The sequence below is a fragment of the Agelaius phoeniceus genome, chromosome 4, assembly GCF_051311805.1.
Source record: "Agelaius phoeniceus isolate bAgePho1 chromosome 4, bAgePho1.hap1, whole genome shotgun sequence".
In the NCBI taxonomy this organism is placed as follows: domain Eukaryota; kingdom Metazoa; phylum Chordata; class Aves; order Passeriformes; family Icteridae; genus Agelaius; species Agelaius phoeniceus.
In genome coordinates this window covers 20,605,369-20,618,785 of record NC_135268.1, presented here as the reverse complement: position 1 = coordinate 20,618,785, position 13,417 = coordinate 20,605,369, and the positions used below count along the sequence as shown (strand labels likewise).

The 13,417-nt window shown below is 43.3% G+C and overlaps 1 protein-coding gene across 6 annotated transcripts in view; it reads right to left on the bottom strand.

The window, feature by feature from the left end:
- Nucleotides 1-13,417, bottom strand: part of HERC3 (HECT and RLD domain containing E3 ubiquitin protein ligase 3) — a 44,245-nt gene that overhangs the window by 17,501 nt on the left and 13,327 nt on the right. For all 6 annotated transcript variants that reach the window (XR_013182011.1, XR_013182012.1, XM_054632656.2 and 3 more), the window contains exons 3-9: nt 7,628-7,787; nt 5,958-6,034; nt 5,143-5,364; nt 3,075-3,166; nt 2,079-2,209; nt 1,271-1,431; nt 702-778 (exon numbers count right to left, since the gene is read on the bottom strand). Coding sequence is in view for 4 of the 6 variants with exons in the window: in XM_054632656.2 (XP_054488631.2) it covers nt 702-778; nt 1,271-1,431; nt 2,079-2,209; nt 3,075-3,166; nt 5,143-5,364; nt 5,958-6,034; nt 7,628-7,787 (920 nt within the window). In the remaining 2 variants the exon portion in view is untranslated. The remainder of the gene's footprint in view (nt 1-701; nt 779-1,270; nt 1,432-2,078; nt 2,210-3,074; nt 3,167-5,142; nt 5,365-5,957; nt 6,035-7,627; nt 7,788-13,417) is intronic.

Here is a 13,417-nt window from a genome sequence, read left to right as displayed (position 1 = left end):
CTGTTTTAATAAATAACTGATAGCTTCCTTAGTGTGGTCTCTGAAAAGGTTTGGTTAGAAGTTTCTGACATTACTAAGAAGTCCAAAAGGGAAGGTATGAAAAAATTGAGGGGACAAAAGATCCTCAAATATATTTTTAAAAAAAGGAAAATAAAAAATCAAAATATCATTTCCTAGATGTACCAAAGCCCTTATAAATAGTGTCATATGTAACTATAGGCTTAGTACAGTTATTTTAGACCTATTTCCATGCCTCAAAAGTTTATCCCAAACACTTCTCGAAAGAAAAAAGAAGACAGAAGCAGAAAAACCAATTCAGCATTCAGCCCTCCATCCAGCACTGATTGACAAAATCCCATTGTATGTGGCTGATGGTCCTACACACCAACCATGCAGAAGCCAGTGCCACAAGTGGAAAACAGCCTCCTGCTTCCAATCTGCAAAGACTGGATTCCCCTCCCAGCTGATTAAACTGGAATCAGTGTCTTCCCAATGGCTTTGATGGGCCTCTAAAGAAGGGCAACTTTCAGCCACTGAAATTGGAAATCCCTGTAAAAACTGTCAGAGCTGGTAAGGTTTGTAAGGCAGAATGGAGTCCAAAGAAATACTTCCATTCCAGAAGATTTTAGCAAAAACAAAAACTGTGTTGTGAATGCTGGGACAGGGGAGAAGACCTGAAAAGATACTTCCATTTGGTTTACCTCGTATTTGGAGCAAAGCACAAAAGTTTGGTCTCCTCCAGAGAAGATATGTTTAACAATGTGGTATTTACAGGCATCTGTTTGAGAAAGACAGAGCTGTGTTAGAGGCTGATGAATGCAAGACCCTATTTATACTTTCTCCCGTCCCATTTGCACTGCCAGTACATCTACAAGGAGCACCTGGGTTCTTTGAAGGCCCTGCTGAAATCAGCTGGAACTTAAGCACTGTAGCACTTTCATAAGAGGTACACAGGAGGGGAAAGTTGTCATTTTTAAACTGCAATAGGGGCTTTAAAGAGAGAACAAAGTGTTTGGAACAGTATTAGTAAAGTATCAGTACAATTTCATGAAGTCTAAAGATTGCCAGATGCTGAGCTCTGCCATAAAAAGAGAAAGGGAAATAGCACACATTAACAGAGAGAGCAAAAGGTCACCCAGAAACGACCACAGTGCATTGGGGACAATAGGATGGCTTTCTTTTGGCATTTCCAGAAAGTTCACAGAACAATGTTAAGATGGGTGAAGTTTTTTATGTTCATCTGCCATTTCAAATCGAGCACAGTACATACCAGGTTTCCCTGAGAGTTGCCCATTGTGAGCTGCCCAGTGACCCTTGACAGGAGAGGGACACTTCACATTGCAAGTGTGCCCTGTTCCCAGCTGGCCTCTTGTTCCACAGCCAAATGCATAGATCATTCCTGAAGAAGGCACAAAGGCTAAAGTGTGATGTCTGTAAGAGATGGGCACAGAGTTTGGGCCTTGTTTAACAATAAATTAAGAAAAAAAACCCCAAAGACCAAAACCAAACAAAAAAAAACCCCAAAACCAAACCAAATGCAGCCTAGAACTTACTGTCATTTTTCCTAGGCCAGAAGCTGGTGCCAAGCAGCACCTTTACATGGGCACCAATGCTCAGTTTTTGCCACCTGATGGCACCAGTTTGTGGGATGAAGCCCTTTAGGTAGAAAGGACAAAGAGCAGCCTGTGCAGACACGCAGCTGGTATCAGGCTCACAGGATCAGCTTAGTCACTTGCTAAGCCTGTACATTCTGAAAGGCAACCACACAGCACCAGTGCTGCTAACTCACTTTTCATTAAAGAGCCTGGAAACTTGTGACCAAAGGGGCTTCTGCTCTACAGTCTTGCTGAATTATTAAGTTGGGAAGGTATCTTTTACAGGTTAGAGTGCAGGGTACAACCCCAATTAAAAAACCATCGAGTTTAGAGGGTCTTAAAATTCTCATGGAAAGTAAGATTTAAAATCCTTTAGCTTTGATACATAGAATGCAGAAGCAGGACTATTTTCTCCTATCTGCATGATTCAATACAGCATTAACCTCCACCAAGGAAAAGCTTCTGACTGCACACAGGACTCACCTGCCACAAGCAATCTGGGACACTTCACTGCCCATGAGCTCGAGAACTCTTCGGGGGTTCACCTCATCATTCATGGAGTCGTGGCCCAGCTGCCCGCAGGAACCTGCACCGAAGGTGAACACCCCTCCACTCTGTTAGCAAACCAAACAGCAGAGTCTCCATTTAGGGACCCAGAGCCCAGCAGCATCTCTCTGACTACAGTTTCAGTATGAGCTCAAAGCTTAGGCAGAGACTGATGGTGATCTTCAAAAGATTCAGAAAAGAAACTTGGGTTCTGCTAATGCAGCTTTCAAACAAGCAACCTTGCCACCCATCAGAAACTAACAGAATTATCTTCAGGTTATCTCTGCACTAGACAAGCTCCTACAGAACTAGGTCTCTACAATGTCATTTTTCCCCACAGGAATCCCAAAGTCAGTTGTTTAATTCATTTTACAGTGGAAAACACCGAGGCTCCAAAACAGGAAGCAACAACCACAAAGTGGCAGAGCCAAGGCAAGAACTGAGCTGCTCCCCTTCAAACCCTAGCCCTGTCCTCTGGCCACTAAATTATACACCACTAGGAAGCAGCAGGTTTGGAACTGATAACCTCTTGTAAATGTTGTGACTGCTAATGTTAAATTTAAACACTCATTCATTTTAGTTTCCATCTTACTCTAATGCACAGTATTACTCTATTTTCCAACAAAATGCTATTTTCACCCCTTTGGATAATTTTTTTTCCTCCCAAAGCTATTCTTTTTAAGTTATTCACCTGAGTTTTGCTATTTGCTGCCATGGATTATTAACATCACCACCTGCAAAACCAGCAAAGGACTGTGTTGGGAATGATACTCAGAATAAATAATGAGGCTATACTTTCCATTTAGTTTCTTTTACTGGGGTCAGAAGGAATACAGTAAGTTATCTGTGTTTTTCTACCACTACACAGAAAGCTACTGTGAAACCACCAGGCAGGTGAGCCAGTGGCCAGGGTTCCCAGGTCAGCACCTTTACCTTTGTCAGGACTGCAGTGTGCTCCTCTCCACAGCTGATGTAAACAACCTTCTGAGAGCGCAGCAGCTTCACGTGACATGGGGACTCTCGGTCTGCAACGAAGCCAAAGGAAATAGAGCAGCTGCTCCACAAACACAAACCTGCACGTCCAAGAAAAGCACTGCCAGTCTGATTTTCAGATGTGGTCCATGAGCACAAGGGAAACCTTTAACAACTGTGGAGAAAAAGGCCCCACATGGCCTTGAGTACTTCACTGATGCTTTTCCCCTCGAATTCTTAAAAGGTTTGACTGACTCAAACAAAGTTGTCCAGAGCAAGAGTGCACATGTTGATTATCTTGTATAAATTCAACATGCATTTGCTGTTTGGGAGACATGGTAAGTGCAGCCTAGATACACCCACCTTCAGCTTCATGCTCCACTTCACACTCCTCAGGGATGACTGCAAATATTTGTTTCTAAAACCTTATTTAGACTTTTTCCATATAGAACAACCCTGACATGTGGGAGACACTTGTGCAAGACACGTGGTAAGCTGAATCCCAATGTGTATTTAAATACTCAGCTTTCCTTCTCTTGTCATCCTTTAAGCAGAAGATCCTCCTGCTTGCAAAGGTTAATCACAACCAACCATTAAATGATGCTTTTCTCCTCCACTCTGCCACCCCTAACCATTTAAAGTCTGTCTCCCAGGGATGAATACAGTAAAAATAAAAGCTAAGCACTTCAAGGAGCAGTAGGCACCCCAAAACAACTAGATATTAAGGGGAGCAGCTGCTTATTCCATACCAACAAAAAGTCAGGTTTCTACCTATAGAAGTTACTAATTTCTTAAGATTCTCACCTTAGGATTTGAAAGCTGCTTTTTTACTGGGTAGTGAGAGAAAAACAGTCACACTTCTGTGAGGTTAGAATTGAGAGCATATTTTTGATTTATCTTTTTCTGTATTTTAGCACTCTGATCTTTCTTTTCACAGCAATGACGCTTCTCTCTACAGCATAATTGTTAATAATAACAGTGCTGCAGAATACCCATGTTTACAGACCTTGCTGTTCATGTTTGACAAGTCTTATTCACACTGTCTTATCATGATTCACTTACCATAAATACCACATATTTACTACAATGCCAGGCACTGAGGGGGAAGCAGAATATGATCCCTGGCCAGCACCATCCCACAAGCTGATGCCTATTCTGTTCATTTAAGATTAGCCCCATGTCAGTGTAAGCCTCTCATATGTAAACTGCAGCTTTGTTTCAATTAGAAGCATTTATCTGCCAGTTTACATGGAAAGGACACTGCTGCTCTTCCATTAGATCAGCCCTACTTTACAGACAGTACAAGGTATCTAGGTGTATGCTAGGTATCACATCTACACTCAGAAACCTGCCTAGATACTCAAATCTGCTCAGAAATTATGCAGAAACCAATAAGGAGGCTGATTTGAAGCTCCAAAGAAAACCTTCCATTCACTTGTTTTATTCCAAAAAGTTAAAGAGTGTGTGAACAACAAGCAGAAGAGATCTGGGCTTTTCAGATTAGAAAACCACCATTGGCCCTATGTGTCTGGTAAACTGTGCAACAAATAAACTAGACAACATTTTACAGTACTGAGATATTCAGTGCTGCCATCCTTTTGAAGCATATAGCTGCTCACCAGTCAAAACCATGTTGGGAAATGAGGAGATGGGTTCAGCCTGCTGTTCTGCAAGGAAAGCCTTTGCTCCAACCAACTTCAAACAAACAAAATATGGGCAAAGTATTTTTGAGAAGAGGGAGGAAGAATATGAGCACTTTCTTTGATATCTGCATGTTGACAGTCACACTTCAAAGACCTCCCTTTTTAACCCTCCTCACTTAAATGAACACCCACAAGGGGAAAAAACATGTTTCTATTTCTACTAGGTATGAAAAGCCTGAAGAGACAGAGACTTTCTGTGCCATCTCATCCCAGGAGGAGCTGCTGAGTGCTACAGACCCACTCAGTAAAAATACACTGCCAATGCAACAGGAGACACCAGGCAAAGGAGTCTGTCCTTCTCTCACCTAGGAGCAGAATTTTCATACCTCGTTCATCACTTAGTCCCAGCTGTCCTGAGCTGTTCTTCCCCCAGCCAAACACAGCTCCTGAGAGAGAAAGGGCAAAACTGTGGGCTCCACCTGCAGCAACCTGAGCCAAAGGGATCCCATCTAGAGACTTGACTCGCTGTGGACTGGCTTGGGAGGGACATTCTTTGCCCAAGCCCAGCTGACCATAGCTGTTCTGCCCCCACGTGAAGAACTGGCCATCTGAAACAAGGAAAGAAAGAGAAAGTTAGCCAACAGAAATGCAAGTTTGCCAAAATTAAAAATAAACAGTCCTGGAGGCTTTGCTCCCACCCAAGCCACATGATGAAAAGAAAAAAAGCAAAATCAAGAGAGACATTCTCTGCTAAAAAAAAAAAGAGCATGGCCTGAAGCCACCAGGCAAATGAACACACAAGCAACTAAGTGCAAAACACAAAATACAACTGCTGTAACAAACAGTGCAATAAAAACAGTCCTCATTTCACATAAAACAGTAACAGCCAAGGAAAATTTCAACACAAAGGAATTAATTACACACATTTTTCTAAATCAAGATGGAAAGCTTTCAAGCATTCCTGCCATCATTCACCAGTGAGACAGTGGGTGGTCTGTGTGTAATGTTTTCTTTCTTCATAGTATTGGCAAAGCTCTTCCTCAATATTCATGGTACCTGATCCATTTTATAGCATCCCATTTGGCCCAAAAGCAGTCAGAATATGAGATGTCCTTGATTTATTATGCAGAAATATGCAGTCTTGGACACTGTGCAAAATAACAGCACAAATTTTGGTAATTAATAACAGATGTTACAGTACCTGCTGCCAGAGCCAGGCAATGCCAATTTCCACAGGAAACCTGTAGTATCGTCTGTTGGTTCAATTTCTTTATCAACCTAAAGATGACAACATGATTTTAGAGTAAGTGTCCACAAATACAGTATCACCTTAGACAAAAATTACCATTTCCACTCAGATACCTGGTGTATATACACACAAAATCCATGGGTTTGAACTGAGGAACAGTGCCTTGAAGGCAATACAGATCCATATGTAATAGATGCAAATCTGTGGAGACCTCTAGACACTCAACTAGTAACTCAACTACATTTCCTGCTATAACACTGAATCCAACCATCTGGAAATGGTGAAAATAGCTGGTTCTTGGTGTCTCTTTCACTATTCTTTTTCAGGCACTGACATTTTTCATGCTGTTATGGGCCTAGCAGATCCGGTGAGTTACAGCACCAAACCCTCTTCAGTGCTTTGTACAGAAAATAGCACGTCAAAGGTTCAAGTTATTCCACAAAAATGTTATTTTTAAAATGGCACTAACGCATTGCTATGAGAGCCTCTCTCTGTTTTATCAGAACCACATGCAAGTTAAGGACTGTCTTCCCATGGAGCCCTTCAGCTCAAATATTAATCTTTTGTCATTGAAACTCTTCTTTTAAATTCTGTTTTGACAAAGACAGCCATCCTAGAGAGACATTCCAAACTTCTGCTTTGCACTGGATCTGCAGTGGCACACCAAATGAGACTGCATCTGCTGTCAACACAGCATGATAAAACACCTTGAAGTACAAACAGCATTTCTGATTTTAAATACTCCTTCATGCACCTCCTTGTTCTGTGCAGAACACTGTGGCATTTTTTATGGAGGAAGCTAAGCACAGGGCAGAAGGTCTGTTCAGACCAAACCTCCTGAGGACTTGCAGGGCTCAGGGAGCAGCAGTGACAAGGAGAAGGAATCACCTTTATCCCAACATGAGAAGGGCCCTATTCCTGCCACACTGAGAGAAAGTGAGCAACCCTGGTGAGGTCTCTGGTGTCGAGATGACCCCGAGGTGTTAGAAAGTCTCTTTTTCCCAGCCCTGAGACTGAAGAAGAAGATGGGATTCCTTGGCTGTCACTCTCAAGGTTGTTTATTTTTTCTTATCTATAACATTCTTTCTCTCACCTGCTGAGGGTCTGTCTGGCAGGTCAGCTTGAGGCACACTGACTGCCATCAGGGCGGTGTTATCTTTTTATACTAAAAACTACGTGTACTTTATTTACAATAATTTTCAATACCTATCACCTATGTTAGGCAGTTCCCCTCTACCCTAGAGCAATCTAAAAGTGCCACCATCACAGCAGAAGATGGAGGCTAAGAAGAAACAGGAGGAAGGACAAGACACACCCAAATCCCTCCATCTTGCCTCCTGAACTCCCATTCTAAAACCCCAAAATTCTGCCTTTTCACATAGAAATTAACAAACATTCTACTTAAACTCTTGTGGCTTGTACATCTTCATACAAAGTTGGTGATTGTTTCCATGGGTTAAAATCAAAGGCACAGGTGTCTTTGACTCCGTGCCAGGGTCTCGAGTCCTCCAGGGCAGCCAGAGGAATGTCCTGGGTTCCACCACAACCCTTGCTGACCAACCCTTGGTGAGCAACCCTCCAAGGAGCTTCCCTGAGGAGAGCTGACCCTGCTGAAGGCTTACCTTGGCACTGTCACTGCATCCTCTATGGTGGTGAGCCCCAGCTGCCCATCGCTGCCGGCGCCCCAGGAGAAGAGCTGGCCCTGGTCGCTGAGGGCCACGCTGTGCGACTCCCCACAGGCCACGTGCACGATGTGCTGCCCGGCCAGCGCCCCGATCGGCTCTGCAGAACACAGGGACAACGTGATGCTCACAGCACCTGTCCCACAGTGACACACAGACACCAGGGCTGCGCAAATCCCCGCGCAAAGCCATTCAGGTGGGCGCCCTGATCCCCAGTTTAGTTTTAAAACGTGTCCTACAGGAGAAAAAGCACCAGGTTTACTGAAAATGTGTCACTGCTGAGCAGGGACAATGTCTCTGCTCACAGCACTCATCCCACAGTGACACACGGACACCAGGGTTGCGCAAACCCCTGCGCAAAGCCATTCAGGGGCGCGCCCTGATCCCCAATTTACTTTTTAAACAGGAGAAAAAGCATCAGGTTTACTGAAAATGTGCCATTGCTGAACTCTTCTGAAAGCCTGGTTTGAAGGTCACGGAAGGCAGGCAGGTATACGTGCCTCAAGCACAATGGCAGCCAGCCTCAGACACACAGGAAAACCTATCAGGTTATTCAGGAACAGATATCCCAGAATTGACACCACTCAGTTTTGATTCAGGGATCACCCAACACTGAGAAGATAGCAGACCTTGTAAAACATATTTGACCTTCCACAGCTCCCATGTCCAATGAAGATAAGTCATCCAGAAAGCTGGATGTCATCCACAACCCATTCACCTCACCTTGATTTATAGCTTGATGGGTATGTGTTACAACACCCTCCATGCTGACCTTGGAACAAGTCTGAACCTATCAACCCATTACTATCACTGTCAAACACTCATTTAAAAAAAGTACCATATAAAGGAAGCAAAATGAGAGGAAGGAATAAAATTTTTTAAATAAATCATCACTCAAGTCCTCTGGAAGACAACCCACAATTGACTTTTCATCATTACAGCACGTTAGGCAACTGAAGCAGGTTTAAGAACTACTCTAAAAACATCTTTAACCAAATCTTGCTCATTACACAATTTTTACAAAGGGGCATGAAAAAACATCTTGTTTTTCAATAAAACCACACAACTGATGGCAAAGTTCCCTGCATGCCAGAAAGAAGCAAAGTTGCTTTCCTTTTTTTCCCCTGAACAAATACAAGTCTTCCAAGTGGACGAAGAAATATTTCACCCTGTAAGCTGCAAGGCAGTGATCAGTATTAGTGAAATCCCACTTGCCTGGGACATGAGAGGAAAGGGTCATTACATGTCATTCCATAAAAATGATACCCCACATTACAGGCATCCAGAAATCATTAACACACTTAGCACCAAAACCTGCTTACCAATTAATCTGCATGTCTTAAATGACTGTAGAAAAAGGTACCCCTAGGAGGGCTTGCCTTCTGTGTTCGGGAATGAGAAAATGAGGAGAAAAATCCCTAATGGATATTTTTGAAGAAAAAGGTGACAACTATTTAACTATATATTCTAGCTGAGGAAATTGCTTCATTTCACTCAAAATACTTCATGGCAACAGAGGGGCAGTTTACAAGTAACAAGCACACAAACATCTTAGGAGGGCTTGAGACCTGCCACCCAGTAACACCCTGCAGCTCTTTGCAGCAGCACTCATTTCACCCAGTCCCACTGCCAGGTTTGAGGGTGGTAACTCAGTTTAGACACACAGCTTCCCACTTGGGCCCACAAGCACCCAACTATAGCACTGCTTTGGCAGTCTGGTTCATGTTCATTTACATATACATAAATATATATATATATATAAACGAGGGACCCTATTTTTATCGGAGAGCTCTAAACAACCAGCAGCTGTAAGGGCTGATCAAGGTCAATGACAGCCAGCAGACAAGGTGTCCCAGCAGCACATGTGACTCTGGTCTCTTCCTCTCAGACACCCAGCAAGGCAAACATTACCTGCTGCACTGTGCCCAACACACCACCTGAGTTCACACAGGTGCTTCTGCAACCTCAAGGTCCAGAACTAAAGCTGCTGCTGGAGAGGATCATACCATCAAAAGGAGAGCAGGACAAAGCCATCCACTTCTCCCAGCAAAACCCTTTGATTTATGAACCCCATGATGGTTTTCATGAGAAAATTAGGAGAAAATGAGGAGGACCACTTCACCCCTGCTGGAAGGGTGCACTGAGACTTGTCTGTTAGCCAGAGCCCCTGAGTTCCTAAAAGTGGTCCCAAAGTCACCAGCCAGCCCAAAGCTGCTCCCTGCACACCACCAAACACTCCAGGGAGCATCATGAGTCTGACAAAACAGCAAACATGGACAATATGAGATGCTGGGGCACCCACAGCAGACACTGTTTTGCTGCCTGCAGCCATGTAAAACACTTCCCTGGGAAAGCAGTGTTTGTCACAGTAAGTCTTATTTCCTGCAGGAGCTGACCCTGAATCACTCAAGCACCTTGGGGAGGTGAAAGAAGACTCCAGGGACCAAAGATTAGCATCAGGAGCTGGAGGAGGCAGGATTCTGACCACAGCAGTACAGCAAATAGGGAAAGAGTACCTTGAGGTATGTGGCTGTGGCAAGGACTTCACACACTGGGACACTGAGAGGACACCCAATAGGTCTAGAAATTCCAGGTTCTTTCAGTCCCCTTTGGCTCCATCTGAAGTTTAATTTGGCAACACAAATGTGACATTGCTCTACGTGCCATCCCAAGAGACAAATAAATACCAGCTCGTTTTGAAAGGCTGCCCTGTGTCACTGAAAGCCTTCAGTGACTGCACTGCTCACCACTGGAACAGAGAACAGTCTCACCTGCATAACCACAGACAGAAAAAAAACCTATGCCTGCCTTGGAGGTGAAGCTCTTTGCCTTTAGAAAGGTGATGTATGGCTCATCTTACCACAATACATTCCTGAGACCTTGTCAATAGCAGTTTGCCTGAAAAGTCATGAAGAAATGTAAATGCCAAATAGTTTCAAGTTTTATACACTCAGACATGTTTCTTTCCAGAGATGGAAAAAAGCCAGCCTCTCCTGGGATCACAGGCTGCCCAGGCAGTCCAACAAGGGTCCCAGGTCACTGTCAGTTGCCAAATCACTGAATGTACCATCTCTCAGCTTATATGACATACCAAAAACATCTATCTGACAACTACTTCTTTGCTGACCTCCCATCCCTTCCTCACATCAAAATATTAGGTGTTTTAGTGGTTGCTATACATTTAACTTCCAAAGCACCACAACACCATTATTCACTCCTTAGAGAAGATGTATCACTGCGTTGAGATGAAGAGTACAAAAGGTGAAGTTTATTCCTGGCTTTCTGTCTTGTGTAATTGGTGAATAAAACCAGTCAGGTGGGGCTTAACAGGCAAAATTATCTACAAAGCTAAGCAGAACAAAACCCTGAAAGCAACAGGGAAGGACTGAAGCAGTTATGCAATGCAGTGTTTCAACATCTCATAAAACCGTCAAAAAACAAACAAAAACTCCTAAGTTCCAAGAAGTAGACACTGAAATAATCTTTTCTTCCTGAAGCTCTCAGCAGTCTCAAAACAGCACCAATGCTTAGAAGTCATTTATCAGTTTTTCATATCTGCTAGAGTTCCAGTTTTGGTTTCTCTCTTCTGTCACTTTAACTTGTGGATCTCAACAGAAACAGGTATACCAAGGCTTGACTTTTTCTGGTTTTAACCCTGTTACATCTTTTTATAAAATACACTGGAGTAAAGAATGAGGCAAAAATCTTCAGGACTGCCCATCTGTGAATGGTGACAGGACTGCTCTTGTGTTTTCTTCCTTTGCAAGGACACTCCAGCAAAAGCTGAGGATAAGTGGAGTACGTTTCTACAACTCAACTTTGACAATCAGTGCATTTAGCTTGAAGGTTTGGGAATGGCAGTAAGGCTGTGACAAGAATGAAAACCCCTGACAAGCTCACCCTCAGTCCATAGCTTCTCTATTTATAAAACAGGGCCCATGCTTTGCCCCTACATCTCTGGAAAGCTATACAGGATCTTCAGTGCCTGCAACTGCTAGAAGCACAAAGCACTCACTTAGACTGCTCTAATTAGAATGCACAGGCAATGAATGATTAATTAGCTTTTGTACTCCTAGTAATTTTATCAGAGAGTTGGTACACCCTGTCTATGTATAGCTTCCAGCTGCTCACAGGACAGGCTTTTGGTAGAGGATGGGGCAAAATCCTTCAGCCATATGTGTACCAGGATGTACAGGAACAGCACCAGATGGCTTCTGCTGCCTGGAAACTACACAGAAACCATCAGCCCTGAGGTTACACCTTCAGTGGCAAAATCTGCATTTTGGTCAGAAGAAGCTGTGTCTTGGAAGCATTTCAAGTGATTCCAGTCTGCTTGGACATCTGGTCAAAACTCTTCATTGTCTCTCCAGCTTGACAATAAGCAACTCAGAGCATTTACTCTTCTTTGTTGTTGGTGTCTGCAAGCACAGTGCTCAAAGATTCTCAAAAATATGTCTTACTACCTTGCCCAGATAAGAGATGGTAGTAGAAACACAGAGAACAGAGAAACAGGTAAGCTAAGGTAAGAAATTCCTCTGGGTTAAATGCTAGCAGCTTGCAAGTCTCAGGGACAATGAGCCAATTTCTTTGCACTGCCATGCTTGTTAATATAGTCCACATCCACAGTGAGGATGCATGAGCATTGTGCAACCCAGATCTAAAAATCAGAAGTGTGAGATACGATATTGCAATGCACAAGGCAGCTGAATATTCAATCAGACACCCAGAGTGACCTAAAGTTCACCTGTATAATCATCCTGTTCTCTGAGTACTGAAAAGCCTTAATTCTTGTAGGAAAGGAGCAGAGTTCTCTCCTTTTGGAGATTAATTTCACCAACACATTAAACCCTCTAACAAGGTGACACTAACAGCATTAGCACCTAGGGAAGCATGATTCAACAGCCAAAAACTCTATAAAATCTGCTACTGCCTTCAACAAGCACCACAAGAAAATGAGAGAAACATCATGGTCCAAACTGATCAGTCACCACCATTTCACTAAGCCACTGTACAAAAAGCAAGTAAGCAACAGTGGATCTACCAAATGCCCTGACAAGATCTTTATACATTAATTAGTAAATTTCAGCTGACTACCCAGTCTCCAATGGCACATCCCAAAGATGTTTCTGCATATGGATATCATGGCTCTCCTTCCAGGCTGTGATGAGCTTCATGATTTCAGTCCTATAGCAGCAGCTGAACATTAAAACGTGTCTAAGTGCTTTAAAGAAACTGGAAAAAAAGAGAAAACCAACCAATGTGCAACAATCAAAATGCTTGCAACTGAAAGAGTACTAAGAGAGAAGATATCTTCCTCCCCTTACAAAAGTTTTTCCTTTTTCTGTCAGCATAACTTCCATGTCCTAGTTTTTACCAGTTAAATAGCAGTAAAATACCAGCTATTTAACCAGTAGCAGCACAAGTACACTCATCAGCTTTTCCAGAAAACATCATCCCCAGTGGAAATGTGATTCTGCTACTTGGAAACTGGTAACTGGGGAGGGGGAAATCATGGTGTTTGCCAAGGCCTTTTTGACCCTTCCCCTCTCCCTTAAAGCTCCCAAGAAGGACCCTCTGATTTCCCTCTGCTCACTTTCAACTCTGACCACCTAGGCATCCCACACTCCAGCTGTCACAGGAAACATCTGGAGCCCTGGAGCACGACGAAGAAATCAGACTCTATAAACCACTTAAACTAAACACAGACCTTGCAAAGCTGTCACGTGCTTT